The 17296-nt window shown below is 46.6% G+C and overlaps 1 protein-coding gene across 1 annotated transcript in view; it reads left to right on the forward strand.

The window, feature by feature from the left end:
* Positions 1 to 17296, forward strand: part of ITPR1 (inositol 1,4,5-trisphosphate receptor type 1) — a 161653-nt gene that overhangs the window by 46797 nt on the left and 97560 nt on the right. The window contains exons 4-18 of the mRNA XM_069028468.1: positions 632 to 747; positions 4293 to 4379; positions 5110 to 5268; positions 6098 to 6196; positions 6715 to 6798; positions 6881 to 7027; positions 8259 to 8354; positions 9392 to 9436; positions 12375 to 12526; positions 13429 to 13528; positions 13979 to 14139; positions 14885 to 15026; positions 15522 to 15680; positions 16250 to 16422; positions 16673 to 16792. Coding sequence (XP_068884569.1) covers positions 632 to 747; positions 4293 to 4379; positions 5110 to 5268; positions 6098 to 6196; positions 6715 to 6798; positions 6881 to 7027; positions 8259 to 8354; positions 9392 to 9436; positions 12375 to 12526; positions 13429 to 13528; positions 13979 to 14139; positions 14885 to 15026; positions 15522 to 15680; positions 16250 to 16422; positions 16673 to 16792 — 1840 coding nt within the window. The remainder of the gene's footprint in view (positions 1 to 631; positions 748 to 4292; positions 4380 to 5109; positions 5269 to 6097; positions 6197 to 6714; positions 6799 to 6880; positions 7028 to 8258; positions 8355 to 9391; positions 9437 to 12374; positions 12527 to 13428; positions 13529 to 13978; positions 14140 to 14884; positions 15027 to 15521; positions 15681 to 16249; positions 16423 to 16672; positions 16793 to 17296) is intronic.

The following is a 17296-nucleotide window of genomic DNA, read 5'->3' on the forward strand; positions in this document are numbered from 1 at the left end:
TGTGATTCCTGACTTTTGCCAGGCAGAACGTTAAATAAACTGTGTTGATGCATTGGGTATAGAACCTGACACCCTGAAGGGTTTGATGTTACCTCGAGCTATGCCTTGAATGTCTGTGCTTGGGCAGGCTGTTGTTTGAGGGTGCTGCTGCCACTTTATTAGGTGAGGTTCTCCTAAGTTTTTGCCCTGTTTTCCCTAGCAATAGAAGGGATTTGATTTAAAAACTAAACAGACAACAGCAGCAGTGAAAAAATCCAAAGCAAAACCACCCCCGCCCCGACATAGTTTACCTGCTGAAGTAAAAAACTCCAAGCTGAAAGTGTAGAAACCAAGTCTGTTTGCCTGGGAAAGCGCTGGAACGTGTTCCCATTTTAGTCTGGTACCGTTTTTGACTGGGACAAGTTATAAATTTTCTGGTCTTGCATCAGATGTTGGCAGCAGCAGTTGGTTTTTATCATTCATGGGGCAGCATTCCTATTGCTCAAAAAAGCATTTGTCTGATCAAGAGCTTCTTGGAATTTGTTTATAAACCTTTCCTTGCCGCTGGAATATTTGGAGAGCGTTAGCAGCAAGTATCCAGATAATTATGACTGGCTGAAGCCATCTCTGTGTTTGTTCCATGTTTTTCTAGACTGCCTGTTCAAGCTATGTCCCATGAACCGGTACTCGGCGCAGAAGCAGTTCTGGAAGGCAGCAAAGCCAGGGGCCAACAGCACCACGGATGCTGTGCTGCTCAATAAACTGCACGTGAGTATCCCTCTGCAGGGCCCTCCTCGCCCTCAGCACTCACAGCCATCCTGCTTTTTAAATAAGGATTTCCAGTCAGCTTGGCACAGTTGAGGAGCAGACACCGAGTGTACATAAAAATCAGCGTGCAGGATTCCTTTGGAGACGTTCACGTTTTCAATCCTCTGATTTATGACAAAAATCACAGAATAAGCTGAGTTGGAAGGGATCCACAGGGATCATCCAGTGCAGCTCCTGGCCCTGCACAGACACCCCAACAATCCCACCCTGGGCATCCCTGGCAGCGCTGTCCCAACGCTCCTGGAGCTCTGGCAGCCTTGGGGCCGTGCCCAGCACCCTCTGGGGAAGAACCTTTCCCTGATCTCCAGCCTAACCCTGCCCTGGCACAGCTCCAGCCTTTCCCTGAGTGCTGTCCCTGCTCACAGAGAGCAGAGATCAGTGTCTGCCCCTCCTGTTCCTGCTCAAAGTCTGCATCCCCCAGTACTGTGTCAGTGATGGTGGGGTAGAGCTGGGGTAACCCTGGAGCTTTTGTCATTAACCTGTGGTAAAGATAATGGTGCTCCAGGGTAGCATTTTGGGTGTTAACAGCATAAAAAAGGGACCCTTGAAAGAATTGCACAGAGGATTCTCAGGCACTGCATCTTGACGTGGGAAATCAGGAGCTGCTGTCTGATCAATCTATTGGGATTGCTCAAACAAACATTGCTGCTGTTGATACATGGAAAGGTTGATGGGTAATTATGAGTAATTATAAGGCCAGACAGCCTCTCCTTCCGTATTAGCTTGCAGTATTTAATATTTTCTGGGTAAAATGTTGACATTCAGCAGCTGAAAACTCAGTAAGGCAGTTGATTGCTGTTTTTAGAGCTCCTATATAAAAAAAAGCCAACTTAACTTAAATACCATCTGTTGACTTCAGAGTTAAATAAACTCAGTGTTTATGTTAAAATTACATAGCTGGAGTACTTCATGTCAAAATTACAATTCTAAATATTTTTAGGTTCTTTAAGCCTATATTAAGCTCATTGTAGCCTGGAATATGAAATGGCCCCGTAGGAGAGTGTCACTTGCTGATTGCCATATGGCTGCCTCGCTCCTGCACTTCACAAAGACCCGCTGGTGGACTCCTTCTGCTTCAGAAAAATGTATTTATAACCCAAAAGTATCAGCTTGGCAGGGACAAAGCTATTTTGGTAGCACAAAGCTCCCTCACCTGGGCCGTGTTTCTCATGTTGATAAGGGACGTAGGCTGTGGCAGCAAGCTTAGAGTGATGGCAGTTCTGGGGTTGGCTGATTTGGTGTATCAGGAAAGGGGAGAGTTCATGGGTTTTACGAGAAAATAGAGTCTAAATACTGCAGTATGTAGAAGAAAAAGGCTTTGGAATTGCCCTGGATTACAGTCTCATTTGGAGTTGTCTCCCCTTCCCACAGGACATCCCAGTGCAGGTGTTTGGGACCTGTCCCTACTCTTCTGACACTTGACCCTTTTGTGCCAGTGTTCTGGAAATACAGGATGAGATTTTTCCAGGATGAGCCCCAGCTGAGTGATGCTTGCACAGACATGTCCCACCATGAGCTGCTTGATTTGGCAGAAGGATTTGAGTGCCTTACAATTTTATGGAGGTTTATTTAATCTTCACCCCTTGGCCATGAAGCCAGGTGGGCCCATCAGGTCTGCAGCAACCCGGGGCTTGAAAATAATTGTGTCCCGTGTACGTCACTCGTATCAAAACTTCCTTCTGCTGCTCCTGCGTGTCCATGTGTCACCTTTTCCACTTGCTGGTGCATGGAATGCTCTACACCCTGTGCTGTGCATGGGACCCTATGCCTGGGCTCACAGCTGTGAGTTCTGCCCAGGGTGAGACTTCTTTATCAGTGCGTTGCGTTTCCAACGCAGTTCATGATGCAAGATGTGTTCATCATCATCACTTGCCTTTTTTGGCTTCTGTTTGTCTGCTGGTGGAATTTATTGTCTGCCACGGAGCACTCCATGCTGAGGTCAGGTTATTTTAAGTTAATGCCATTTAAGGGATTTAAAATCTGGGACACTTGTCTCTCCGTGGTCACAGCATCCGAGCTGCTTGAGGAGCTGACATCTAGTGGCCAGAAAAGTGGTTCTCCCGGGGATACTGTCGGGTTTGGGGGATGCTTTTGAAGTATGTCCTAAGTCCTAGTTGTACTTCCACAGAATACACTGTTTTCTGTATTTATAAGAAACGTGGCACCCAGTGTGGCAGGGCAGTCCTGGCTGTGGTTGCTGTTATTGGGGGAGGGCTCCAGTGTCTTGATGAAACCTTTTCTTGACAGAATACTTGGAAATCAAGCAAAAAAGTTGTATTTTAGTAATACAGAGAAAATTGTGTTGCATTGCGTGGCTGAATAAAATTTTGATTTTGAAGGAGCAGCTGTATCTCAGGGTCTCCTGAGCAAGAAGCCAGTTTTCATACCTAGAACAGCATCTAGAAACAGCAGATTTTAAGTGAGCTGGAGCTGGTGACATTCTCTAACAGTGTGCAAAGAACTGCTCCTTTGTCCTGTGTTATTGGTACTTCACCTCCCTGTAGAGAGGAACTGTGGACACTTTCTTCTCCAAGAGAAAACTGGACCTGCCACAGTCCTTGAGACCCAAGAACCAAACCATAATCCTTGATGCTCAACCTCCTAAAAAGTCCAATTTTAAATTGCTCTCCACCTCCAGATAGGAGTTAAAGCAAATAGAGATTTATGTTTTTAATTCAAAACATCATCTTTCCTGTAAAGTGAAGAAGTTCTTTACCAAATGAAATTGTTTTAAAACAAACAGCCTGGGCCAAATATCTTACTTGTAAAACAAAAATGGCAAGAGGCTCATTGTAAATTATTAACTAGGTCTTTGTGTCTTTATAATAATTCAATTTAGCAAGGGCTTTCCCTTTCCTTGCCCTGCTGGTGTGGTGCAGGAATGCTCAGCTGTGGCACACAGGATCCATCACCTCAGGGAGCACAAGCTCTGGTGTGGGGGGTCAGGAACTCTCAAATCCAGAGCTGCAGTGGGCATTTGTAGGGACCTTCCCAAGGATCCTGCTGCACAGGGAGGGGCATTGGAGTCTCCAGAAAAACACAGCTTGGAGGGCAGCTGGAGCCTGTGTTGGCAAAGGAAAATAAAGAATCAAAGTTGAGATTCTTTCATTCATTTTGTGTAGAAGTCAGTAGAAAGGAAAATAGAACTCCTGGCTGGAGTTGTTACCCATCCCTTTTTCACCTTTCCCCCCACTAGATATCTGCTTTCTAGCTTGTCTGAGCTTTTCATCTCATGTTTTATTCCAAAATTGTGTCCAATTGTACCCAAATTACAGGTTACTTAAATGCTGTGTGTCTATCTCCCCAAACAGTTGAAAAAGGGAATTGGAAATTACGCTGTTGGAAGCTGAGGAAAAAGGAAATTAGGCTCTTTCAGATGCTTGCTGTTTTTCCAGTGCTTTGAAATAATCTCAAAGAAAAGGGACTTTCATAAAACCCCCTTTTCTAAAACACTTAGCAACTGAACTGTTCTCCCCTAATTTCAGCATGCGGCGGATTTGGAAAAGAAACAGAACGAAACTGAAAACAGAAAACTGCTGGGAACTGTCATCCAGTATGGGAATGTCATCCAGGTAGGCTGTGAACATCTGTGCAAGCTGGAGAGGATTTAGTTGAAAATTCCCTGCTCAGTGGACTTTAAATTTCTGGAATTCATGGTCAGGAGTCTGTAGTTTTGCCAGTTTCACCATGCCCTGAAGTGGGATCCTGGGAAGCAGGGCCTGGGTGTTAAACCTGTGATGAGGTCAGTTTTTTATTATGGGTTAATTGTGTTTGGTTTTGAGGTCACCATTGATTGTTTTCTTCAGAAACAGTTGTTAGAGCCCTCATTAGAGTTGTTGGAGGGTGGCACATGTACAACACCAAATGTCCTCTCACAGTGAAAAGTTGACACTTAAACCATAAACTGACACAGAGAAGGAAAATCAATAGAAATAGTTATGTTTTCAGTTAAATGAGATCAAGCAAAGTGAGAGAAGAGCAGCTTTGCCTCTCACCAGGAAGAGCCACTCAGTCCCCCCAGCATTTCACGAGTTTTGGTCCGGGGTTTTTTTGAGCAGGTTGTTGTAAGTGGTGAGGGCATTTCCATGTGTGTGTCTGTGCTGGGGAAGGGACAGCTGGATTAACTGAAGGTGTTTTGCTCTGTGTCTCTGCGTGTGAGTGGAACTGTGCCTGCACCCATCAGTATTTGTACACAGTTCAGTTGGCAGTCCTGTGTAGCATTGCAGTTGTCTCATGCACGTTCGGGTTGTTGAGGGGCGGAAGAGGAGCATTCTTAGAACTGAACTCTGATTCTTATTCTAGCTGCTTCACTTAAAAAGTAACAAATACTTAACAGTAAATAAGAGGCTTCCAGCTCTGCTAGAGAAGAATGCAATGAGGGTGACCTTGGATGAAGCTGGAAATGAAGGTTCCTGGTTCTACATCCAGCCCTTCTACAAACTGCGCTCCATCGGGGACAGTGTAAGTGCTGGGAGCAGTATCCTCACACTTCCCTGTGGGCACAGGCTGGATTTGGGAGACCTGTCTTGCAATTAATGCAATGTACAGATCTCTGAGTGCGTGATGATGATGCAGGAACAACCTTTTTGCTGTGCTGTCATGAGGGGGAGGAAAATTGCTATGGTAACTTGTATTTTGGAAACGTGGAATGATCTAACATTGGAGGGAATAAGGGACCTAATTAGGCTGGCCTTGCACAATTCCTGCTCAATTCAAAATGGTAGGAAGTGTTAAGCTCCTTCAGGAGGTTTGGAAGGAATAATTAGCATCTTTGTTTTCAGTGTTGTCAGCTTAGAATCAAAATTCGTCATCACTTTGGATATGAGGAGTGAGGTAATAAGGAAGCAAAATGTTCCTGTTCATGGGAAATGATTAAATGCATTGCCATTTTCATCCCTTCTTTTGCAAAATCTGAGTCACTTGGGTATAGGATCTTCCTAAACCCAGGAGGTCATAAGCTTCAGTGTGCTCTGGGGTTTAGGCTGGGTATATATTTGCACCTAAATATGGTGAATTTATCAATCAGCCATCATTTCTCCTGTACCAGAGCTCAGTCTGCTTCTTCTTCAAGGCTCTGAGTCCAGTAGCATAGTGGGGTTTTGCCTCAGTGACTGAGTTTGGTGAGCTAAATTCTGAACCAAACAGAATCCTGGTGGAATGCTCAGACTGGCATCTCTCCAGACTGCAAAAAGGTGATTTCCTCCCATCACTTCCACTGGGGAAAAAAAAAAAAGGAAGAAAAAGAGCTTTCACAGTGTGCAAAATTTTCTGATGCTGCACTTCTCTGCAGGTTGTCATTGGAGACAAAGTAGTCCTGAATCCTGTCAATGCTGGCCAGCCTCTCCATGCCAGTAGCCATCAACTTGTGGATAATCCGGGATGCAATGAGGTAAGGGGACACTGGCACGGCTGGAGCAGCTGTACAAACCCCTCTGTGCTTCAGCTTAGCTATTTGTGCATGGTTGAGAATTCAGCAAGTTGGCTGGTACCTGTGGCACTGCTTAGGAAAAGTTATCCTGGTAATCAGTGACTTAAGTGAAAAGTCTTTGAGCTCCACTTTCTCTTGGGTGCTGGCAGAGGGTTGAGTTCAGTGTCTTTTGCATGACTGGCTAAAAACAAGGTGTTCCTTCAAAGTCAGAAGTTGTGTCACAGTGATGTGCCCCATACTAGTCACTGTGAAGAAAATTAAACCTACCAGCACAGATGTGTAACAGGTGGCTTCCATGCAAGTCAGTTCTGAGTCGCTTGTTCTGGAGCAGATACAGAAAGGACTTCCCTTCTCTAGAGCAGTGCAGCCAGGCCTGCAGTGTTCTGGTGAAAGCTGTCTAAAAAATAAGACAGTGGCTCATGGCAGTATCTTGTGCAGGCACAGGACAGTGGGACTGATGGTGTCTGTTCTCCTTTTAGGTCAACTCAGTGAACTGCAACACCAGCTGGAAAATCGTGCTCTTCATGAAATGGAGCGACAACAAGGACGACATCCTCAAAGGGGTGAGAGCCAGAGCTGTGCCTGTCTGCAGCTGGGGCCCTGCTGGGCACTGCCCCTGCTGACCCTGCTGCCTGCCTTTGGCAGGGGGACGTGGTGAGGCTGTTCCACGCAGAGCAGGAGAAGTTCCTGACGTGTGATGAGCACAGGAAGAAGCAGCACGTGTTCCTCAGGACCACGGGCAGGCAGTCGGCCACGTCTGCCACCAGCTCCAAAGCCCTGTGGGAGGTGGAGGTAAGGACTGGAACCCAGGCTGGGGCTGGCTTGGTGGGAACAATTACTGCTTCTGTTTAAAAACACTCCATCTGGATTTCTCTCTTTAGGTTAAATTTTCCTGGTGTTACAAGTTTCAATTAAAATTCCTTCGCTTGCTGTGCTTTCTGTGCACAATCACAGTGCAGCTCTGCTCTCTGATGGTGCAGCACAGAGCTCTTGAACTCAGGTGCTTTACACTACAGAAAAAGGGCACAGAGAAACATCAATGAAGTCATTTTCTTACCAGTCACTGAAGTTTAACAACAGCTTATAATTTCCACTGTCCTGCTGAGTGTACTGAAGGCTCTATTTTTGGTGTGGAATAATGTGATTATGCATATCCTCATTTGATAGGAGGCTGCAACCCCTTGCTAGTCTGTCTGAATTGGCTGCTTTTATTCCATTGGCTTTTAACACAGAGTGACTAACACCTTGGCCATCACTGGCTTCTGAAAATAGCCTCAGTCTGTTGGTATTATTAGAGTTGGTTTATGATTTTAAATCTGATTAAATTATGGAGTGCATATAAGAATCAAAAAATGAATTGTAATGACAGATAGGTGTTTTTATACTCCTGTTCCAGAAGTATCTGCTGTGACATTCAGCTTCTCCTGTATTTCAGATGAAAGCTTGCCTGTAATTAGCATTACTTTGGCCTGTTACCAGTCAGTGGTAACTGCCCATGTGTGTGCAGTTACCCAGCATAGGTGAGATAGTTCTTCCCTGAAAGCTGCAGGGCAGCTGTGATGAGTTTTCCTTAAGGAATCAGGTGTACCCTCAGAGCAGCCAATATGAGGTTACAGGTGTTGGAGGCTCTGCTTGCCCCCCTTGGTCAGTAAATATAAATATTCTTTTGTACAGCATTGTTGCATTTGAGATGTTTCCAGGTGTCTTCCCTCATCCACTTTAAGCAGTTAAAAATGAGTTATAGCCATAGAGTAATGGATTTGTTGCCTTTTCTAGGGGTTTGTTTCAAGACCTGGCAACACATGCACATGGAGAGCACCTTCTTTAATTCGTTCATAAACTGAAGTGAATTAATCCCAGCCAGCTCAGAGCATTCCCTGCACTGTGCTGGTCACAGATGAGAGGTGGTTTTGTCTTCTCCCAGCCCCTGGCTCTGTTTGCTCTTCCCTGCACATGAAGTGAGGCAGATCCTGCTGGGAAGGGGATGTGTGCTGCATTCCAGGTGTGTTCCCTTCCCTTGCAGGTGGTGCAGCACGATCCCTGCCGGGGGGGAGCTGGCTACTGGAACAGCCTCTTCAGGTTCAAGCACCTGGCCACGGGGCACTACCTGGCAGCAGAGGTACGTGGGGCTGGGCTGGCACCTCTGCCTGCCCTTGCACTGTGTTCTCTTCCTTTGGCACCTTCTCAAAATCTGTCATTTCCCACCCTAGAACTGGACACGGGGAGGGGAGGAGAGTGGTCATTTGGATTAATACAAAAATAGATGCTAAACATAGGAAATAAAATGAAAGAGCTGAAAGAATACCATGGTTTGGGGTAGTTGTGAGCTGATTAAACTTTTTATATGAATTCTAGAGGCAAGAGCTTCTCCTGCAAAGAATAGGCACTAAATAGTATCCTGTCACGTGTCACTGGAGTCAATGTGACTTTATTAACTGATGAATAAATGGTAAATGACTGAGAGCCTTTGGGGGAAAATGAATTCAAGTGTTGGTAACTTCTCTCAAATCACTGATTTCTGAGCAGAATCATAGAACTGAGTGTAAAATGAAAACACTGACTTCAGACCAGTCTGTAAGAGCTGCAGATAGAGAGAAGTCCAGATTAAATATCCCATTCTGTATTCTTCTGATAAGCAGATTGGAAAACTAGAAGCATTTTGTCACATGCACACTGCAAATCCTTTTCAGTAGTGATCCAGCGTAGGGCTTTTCCAGTAAATCTTGAGTTTTCTAATCAGCCAAACCAAAAACATGCTCTTAAATCATGCAAGAATATACCAGAGGAGATTGCTCACCTGATCCTTGGTTAGAATAGTTTTTGTTCTAAAAGATTTCTCCAAGCCAGTAATTTCTAGTTGGAAATTCCACTTGGAATTTAAACAAACAAACAAAAAAAGCATAAACTGGTTAACTCTGTACTCTTGCTCCTGTAGCGATTCTCCTGAATGAGATAAATGTCCCTGCATGTTTGCAGGTTATTGAACTGATTTCTGGCCTGGTGAGCCGTGCTGGGTTTGGGCAGTGTGCTCTGCATGCCTGGTGGTGCTGTGGAGTGCAGGGCATTGGTGACCACGAGAGTTTAGGTGGTGCTCAGGCTGTTTCCCCCTTGCAGCTGTGCTGGAGTTTTGACGTGCCTGTGATTCTGTTCCATCAGGTAAACCCTGACTATGAGGAAGATGACCTGGAGTGTCAATCCTCAGTAAGTATAGGCAAGGGTATGGTCTTGCCCCTGATTGAGGAGGGCTTGGCACAGGCCCAGAGCTGACCTGGCCAGTACACAGCTGGTCCAGGCTTCGTTGTTAGTGAAGAAACTAAAAACCTGAGAATGCTCTGGAGGCTTTTATGGCCTATCCAAGGAGTGGGTGCTGATGCCTGGATTAGACCCTAGTGAAGAGCAGCAACCCACTTGGAACTGAGTTTACACATTACCTGAACCCCCCTCAACTCCTCCCTTTGTGGCATCTTTTTCTGTCTTCCTGTTTCCTCAACCTTTGCTTCCTTGGAGCACTGTCCTGCCAAGGGCTGGAAATCAAGTTGCTCAAGGTGACACCAGATGGGAAATGTCCCTGAGGGAATGTCCCCCAGTGCTGTACCTGTCTGACTGCTGTGTTTAAGCAGCAAATTTGCTGCCATTGTACCTTGTCTCAGGAAAGCAGGGTAACAGAGAGCAGGAATGGCAGGGGGAGGGTGGTTCCAGTGCCATTCCTCTGATTTTCCTGTGGGAGCAAGTCTGTGTTGTCAGTAAATGTTGTTGTGTCAAAGATTGAGTGTGTGGTGCTTTGTATTAACAGCAGCTTCTCTTTGGTGTCAGAGGGAACCAGCCTTGCCTCAGGAGTTGAAAACAGAGAGAACTGGAAGAGCACTTTCCATTGTGGATTTTATTTATTTCGTTGGGTTTGATCATAGGCTTATGCAGCTTTCTTGGTCATTTGCCCTGTGTTATGGAAGATTTGCACCATTTGGGTATGACAAAGAGCTATTCCTTCCATTCTCAAGAGATGAATGGGATGCTTAGAAATGCTGCAGGGCGCATTTTTCCTCCTAAAAGGATTTGTCATTATAGCCTGGCCATTAAAATGCTTCCCTTGCCCTCAGATATTGAGCTGTTTTCCTGATTACTTCTTGGTGGCATTTGGCAGCTTGACTGCACTAAACATGGTAAAAAACTGAACAAACCCCACCCACAGCTGTTGTTTGGGGAGGTGTGGGGGGAACCCAGTACTGAGATATTTTGTTGGGTTGATTTTTTGAGGGTTAATCGATGTTGAGGTCCTTTAGGTAGACACCCCTGCTCCTGTGGTGTGTGCTGCTGACACGTGCATGGATAACATTCATGCACTGTCTCAGCTCTCTGCTTTTTCCCTGCTCTGTCTCTTTACCACTAGATGGCAAAAATAGACCAGCAAGAACAGGAGCAGGAGCCCATAATTCAGCTCTGACAGGAAATTGCCACATCGTTTAACATTCACTGGTGACAGGAGGGTGTAGGCTGCTTTGTCCAACTTTATCCAAACTCCAAGTTGATCCAAATGCGAGCTGTCTGCAGGGTTTCTGTGCACAGCTCAGTGGTTTTATCGTTGCTTTCTTCTTACCCTCAGAGGGCTGTGCAGGAAGGGTTTACATGGGCACGGGTGAGGTGCCAGCTCTACCTTCCAGCAGCAAAAGGGGCTGCCCTTGTCAGCTTTGGGGTTGAATTTCAAGTGCTCCCTGAATTGCCCCATTTCCTGCTTTTTGCTTTACTGCTCATGTTCAGCTTTGCCACAGTTTCAAGAAGTGACCAGTTGTCTCCTGAAGGACAAGCTGTGAATGCAGAGCAGCTGTATTCCTCACTGTATTCCCTCCCCTTGCTGGGGGGGGGATGAAGGAGACAGCTGAAATTCGGAGAATTCATTCCAAGTGAGCGAATTTCTCCCAGAATTTCTCTCCAGATGGATTCTGAGTGTAGAGTTGCTCCTTCCCTTGAAGGCACACTCCCAAAGTGTATTTCTGTTCCATACAGATAACTGCCTGTTCCCATGCACAAAATCAGACTTTAAATGTCACTGCTTTGCAGCCAAGTTCATTGACTGCAAATATGTTAACTTGGGAGTATCCTGAGGCACAAGCAACACTGGATACCTTTTCCATATGCTTCAGGATGGCAGTGCCTTGCAGCAGGACTTGACAGGCAGGTGCCTGAGTGCTGACTCCTTTGGGTGCCTCCCTTCACCGGTGCCACCATCACAGAGAAGCTGAGAAATTGGTTTCTTGGTCACCTTGAAAACTGCATCCAGGATTTAGGTGGTTGTGCATGGACAGCTGGCTCCAGCGTGCCAGGACAGTGAGCAACTTCTTTAGGGACTTGTGAGACCTGGGAGCTCCCTAGGAAAGGATTTGGAGAAAGTTGTTGTTCCTTTTTCTCAGTTCATCTTTGTTTTTTCCTTTCATCATTTGTTTTTAGTCCTTTCATCTGAAACCCTGGGGTTTTATCCAGTCAATGTATCTTTACTTGGCTGAAGGAGGCTGGGGATTTGCTGGCACCTTGGGAATAAAGATCATTCTGGTGCCATGGCCTTTGGAACACATTACTGTGCTTGAGAGCAGCACAAGCTGTAGTGTGAACAGCAAGACATCCAGCTCCTTGATTAGCTTTTTGTTTCTCTTGCCTGGAGTTGATGGATGTGGGCCCCATTTTTGCTGCTGAAGCTGATTATTTCCCGGCAAGGTTGCTGGTATGTGGTGTGGCTGGTTTTTATATTTTCAGCTCACTAATTTCTTGGTTAGAGGGATAATTGCAAGGTGTGGGATATATTTGGAGAGCTGGTAGTGTCAGGATTGGGGATCTCAGCTGATGTGTGTTATCAGAAACCAGTCAAAGCTCCCAGTGTGCATGGGGTGAATGGCTGGGGAGGTTTCTCTCTTCTGGCACTGTCTGCAAGACATAAATTCTGTGTGGAGGGGGAGTTACTGTGGTGCTACTCAGGAGTTACACCAGGGGAAGCAAGGAGTGGTTGGCCAGGGGCAGCTGCTGTCAGTGTCCTTGGTGTCCTGCAGCCCAGTTCACTGGTGCAGAGTGCTGTCTGCAGCCACGGTGTGTTTGGGGCTGTGGGGGCGGCTCTGCAGGGCCTGTCCTGACGCTGTGGGGGTTCCCTCCGCAGCTGGACCCCGAGCAGGACGCGGCGCGGCGGGGCCGGGGGGCCCAGGAGAAGATGGCCTATTCCCTGGTGTCCGTGCCCGAGGGCAACGACATCTCCTCCATCTTCGAGCTGGACCCAACCACCCTGCGAGGGGGAGACAGCCTCGTCCCCAGGTACACTGACCACCTGCCTCAGCTCGGGGCTTTTGGTGGGTTTTTGGAGGTAAAGCTGCCCCAGACTGTTTTCCTTTTACCCTTTGGAAGCAGGTTCCTCCTCAAATGAATGTAGAAATAATTAGAAAAATGCCTGAAGCTTCGCTTGAGTACTTTACAGTTGAGGTGTAAGTAAGAGAACACCATTTTACAGATGGGAAAATTGAGACTAAGTGGTTTCCTAAGTGGCTTCCTTGCCAGGAATGACCTGGGACTAAAAGCCTTGGGTGTCCTGTCAAGGCATTCGTTCCTGTGACCTGTCTGTATTGTGTTAGGATGTAACACCCACTATTTAGCACAGGTTTTTCTGTTGTTTACATGTTCTTCACTGTTCATGTGGCACCTCTTGCTATTGAAAAGCTGCTGTACCCTTCCAAGACACGCACTCTGCACATATCCCCAGCTGCTGGTCCCACTGAGAAAGCACAGCACGTTTGTTCCATCTATTCAGCAACTCCCTAAAGCATCAGATACCCCAAAATACAGACATCAGGGAGTTCTGGGCTGAAAACCCCAGAGGTAAGGGAGGAAGCTGGCAGCTCATAGCAGTGGAAAAGTGAGGATGGGAAGAGGTTTAATTTGTTCCTGTGCAATTTGTTCCTGTTTGTGAGTTACAGCAGCTCGGAGTGGCTGTGGTTCTGTTTCAGAGCAGAATCTCTTTCATTACAGAAGAAGCCTTCCTCAGGTGAATCTATCGCATGAGCTAAGGCAGTAAGAATGTTATTTCAGTTGTAGGATGCGATGTGGACAGAGATGACATTTCTTTTCCACTTGTTCCTGCCAGCATCTCAAAATCCCAGCAATGCAAAGACTTCTCAGCTGGGAAGCTGACTCATGCTGGGACACTCCTGACTTTCTTTCAGGAACTCCTACGTGAGGCTCAGGCACCTTTGCACCAACACCTGGGTTCACAGCACCAACATCCCTATTGATAAAGAAGAGGAGAAACCCGTGATGCTGAAGGTAAGTTCTGTTACTTTGTGTAAGCACATCCTTTGACTCCTGTACTTCACAAAAGTGCTGTTGGCAGGAGTTCCACTCCCTGAGCCTGTCACACACCAAGCATGTGACAGGAATGAGCAGTGCCTGGGCAAAGTATTTGCTCTTAATGGCTTGGTTTCATGGTAGTTTTCTAGTTACACTGTTCAGCTTCTACTCCACGGCAGTCATCAGGAGGAGGATGGTTTTTCCACTGGCTACAGCAACATTTTGCCCTCTCACCTGCTGCTCCTTTGATTTAGGAACAGCTCTGAGCTTGCACAGAGAGGGGTAGTGTTCTCAGAGCTTGGCTTCAGCAGGGTCCCATGCTGCCTAGGCAGAGTGTGGCTTTTCTGTTTCATTATCACTGGGTGTGGGAAGCACTGCTTTGTTTCCTGCCTTTGGGTTTGCTGATAAAGCTTCTCTGGGTTTCAGATTGGTACCTCTCCAGTGAAGGAGGACAAAGAAGCTTTTGCTATAGTGCCAGTCTCACCTGCAGAGGTTCGGGACTTGGATTTTGCAAATGATGCAAGTAAAGTTTTAGGTTCCATTGCTGGCAAGCTGGAAAAGGGAACAATAACCCAGAATGAAAGAAGGTAAGGAAACCAGAATTGGGTTCAGATAGTGTTGTTTTCTTTACTCACTAACTGTTTCTTTGAAATTTTTATCAGAGTAAGCAGTAGAAGAGGGATTTGGTTTCCTCCTTGATGAGATTTTAAAAAATGTATGGTTTTATTGTTGTGTCTGCAGTGGAGGTTCTCAGGCCTGGTCTGTCCAGCCCTCCTTGTCCTCTGAAGTGAGAGCATGAGAAATGTTGTGATCTTGGGGGACTAATCCCCAGCATACCTCTGCAATGGAGTGTGGGAGCTCCTAATCCATCTTGTGAGGACTGAACATGTGACTTGCTGCAAATCCTCTGACCGTGTCCCTGAAAATGTGGCCACACAAAAAGAGCACAGAGGTGGCTGTGTCACGCCAGGGCCCGTGTGCTTCCATAGCCAGTGCCTTTTATTTGGCTGTGGGAGAAATAATCACCTGATTTATTGTTTGTGGCATTTGAAAGAAGTGCCAAATAGATCTTGGCAAGTGTAGGGCTGCCCTAAAGTGATTTTCTTGTCTTGCTGCTGCTCTGGTTTAGCTGTTGGGCAGTGAAGCTGCAGCAATGGGGGAGCATTAGTTCCTAATTTCAAATTCCGTGCAAACCTCTGAGCTTTATCCAGTCTCTAATTGCTGTTAGTTTTTCACTTAGCATTTAGAAATCTTTGTAAACTTACCCTGGCACTGCTCTTTTAGCTCAGAGAATTTGTATTCTCATGTTAACAACTCCTGGCTTTTCTCTAGATCTGTTACCAAACTGTTGGAGGATTTGGTCTACTTCGTTACTGGTGGAACTAATTCTGGCCAGGACGTCCTTGAAGTGGTGTTTTCTAAACCTAACAGAGAACGGCAAAAGCTGATGAGAGAGCAGAATATTCTAAAGCAGGTAGGCTGTGCTTTTCTCTAAGCTCTGCCTATGAGAAGAGCTGTTGGAAAAAAAAAACCTGATTACAGAGAACCTGACCAGGCTGGACATGGCTTGGAGCAGCCTGGTCTGGTGGGACGTGTCTGTGGCAGAGGGTTGGAATGAGATGGTTTTCATGGTGCCTTCCAACCCAAGCCATTCTGTGGCTCTGTGAAATTTTGGTCTCAAATTATTGGGACCTAAATGTCCTTTGAGTTTCCAGCTTTCAGCAGGCTCTGGGCAGTGGACTGTAGGCTCACCATGGCTGGAACTCAAAGTTCCAGCAGATGGTGTTGAGTAAAGGTGATCAGAGCAGCCCTCTGTCGGGGCTGCTCCATGGCCAAGAGCCTTGGTGACTGTTGCATATTTCTGATGTACCTCTTGGAATACAGAGGCACCGAGCTCTGACACTGATTTGAAGCAGAAGAAGGCAGTGCCTCATGGGGTTGTGTCTGTGTTTTTTTAACAAATCTGTAGATTTTCAAGCTGTTGCAAGCACCCTTCACGGACAGCGGGGACGGCCCCATGCTGCGGCTGGAGGAGCTGGGGGACCAGCGCCACGCGCCCTTCAGGCACATCTGCAGGCTCTGCTACAGGGTGCTCAGGCACTCCCAGCAGGACTACAGGAAAAATCAGGTTTGTAATGGTCAATGGCACCAACGTGGTTCCTGTGCTCAAAAAAAAAAAAAGCTTTGTCCATTAAAGTAAACCCTGCTCTGCTCTGGTTGTACAGTCAGCAAGAGGTTTTGGGATGGCTCAGTTTTATTCTATCTGGCATTTTTCACCTCTGTTGGAGACTGTAATGTAATTAGCACTGGTTCTGAGTGGGATTTAAGAAAACAGCAGAATTTCTGACTGTCCCATGCAGGTGAATTGCGAGACTTTGTTCACTCTTGCTGACTACAGGCGCCGCTGAAAGTTGCCCTGTAAATTAAGGCTGTTCAGTTTTTGTTGCCATGTATTAAAAACAAGGTCCTGTCAGATAAGTATAAATGCCTTGCTGGTGTCTAGCCCAGGAGAGAGGGGAGGGGTGGAGGGCTTAGGGATATCTGTCATTGTTTGCTCTTTCACACAAACAATTTGGATCTAACCCAGTTTGCTCCTCGGGATGTTGGTGTTGACAAATGTCGTCCTGTTTTCTGTTATTATTTTTAATTCTGAGGGTTAATTGCACCCCCCTTCCTCCTTGCCTGTGTGTTTTGAAGGAATACATTGCCAAGCAGTTTGGCTTCATGCAGAAGCAGATTGGCTACGACGTCTTGGCCGAGGACACCATCACAGCCCTGCTCCATAACAACCGCAAGCTCCTGGAGAAGCACATCACAGCTGCTGAGATTGACACCTTTGTGAGTCTCGTGAGGAAAAATAGGGAGCCCAGGTGAGAGCTGCATTTTTGAATATATGATTAACCTTCCCCTTCTGGGAAAAGTCTGTACCTGCCAGCTTGCTCAGGAGGAAGCACAGCCAGTTCACTGTGTTCTGGCACTCGCCCTGCCGTCCCCTCGGGCAGCAAGTCTTGCTGTGCACTGTTCAAGTGGAATTCTGAATGTTTGCTTCCTGAAATGTAGATTGCTTCAGTCTAGATCTCAACAGTGATTGATACCCTTTTGGCTCATGTTTTCCAACAGGTTTTTGGATTACCTCTCGGATCTGTGCGTTTCCATGAACAAGTCTATTCCCGTGACACAGGAGCTGATTTGTAAAGCCGTGCTGAACCCAGCCAATGCAGACATTCTCATTGAAACCAAGTAAGCTGGTGCCTTTCAAGATGGTTCTCCTGGTGTGAAGCAGAAGGAAGGTGGTTCAAAGCTGAGCATGCTGCTGGCACGTCCTGGGGATTCAGGGAGTTGTGTGGGGTCCTCTTCAAACGCACAGAGCTGGGCCTGGGGACAGCAGGTGTCTGCCAGGTGCATCCTCAGCCCTGCAGGCAGAAATCCTTCAGATCTCTCCCATTTGATCCAAAGCACACAGACTTTGCAGGAAGGTGTGCAGGCTCCTGGTGTGATCCTCCCCCAGCTCTGAGGGAGCTCAGCTGGCAGCAGAGCAAAAGCTGGTCTGGCTCTGCTCACCTTTCCTCCCACTGAGGTGGGATTTGGGGCTCCAGCCCTCCTCTGCCATTGCTGAGGCCTCATAGCAGGCACCAAATCCTGATTGTCTTTGATAAAGATGGCTTTATTCCATATGTATACTAGGGAATAGATAACCATTATCAAAATACTGCAAAAGGGAAGCAGGTAGGATTTAAAACACAA

Source organism: Aphelocoma coerulescens, chromosome 12 (assembly GCF_041296385.1).
Source record: "Aphelocoma coerulescens isolate FSJ_1873_10779 chromosome 12, UR_Acoe_1.0, whole genome shotgun sequence".
In the NCBI taxonomy this organism is placed as follows: domain Eukaryota; kingdom Metazoa; phylum Chordata; class Aves; order Passeriformes; family Corvidae; genus Aphelocoma; species Aphelocoma coerulescens.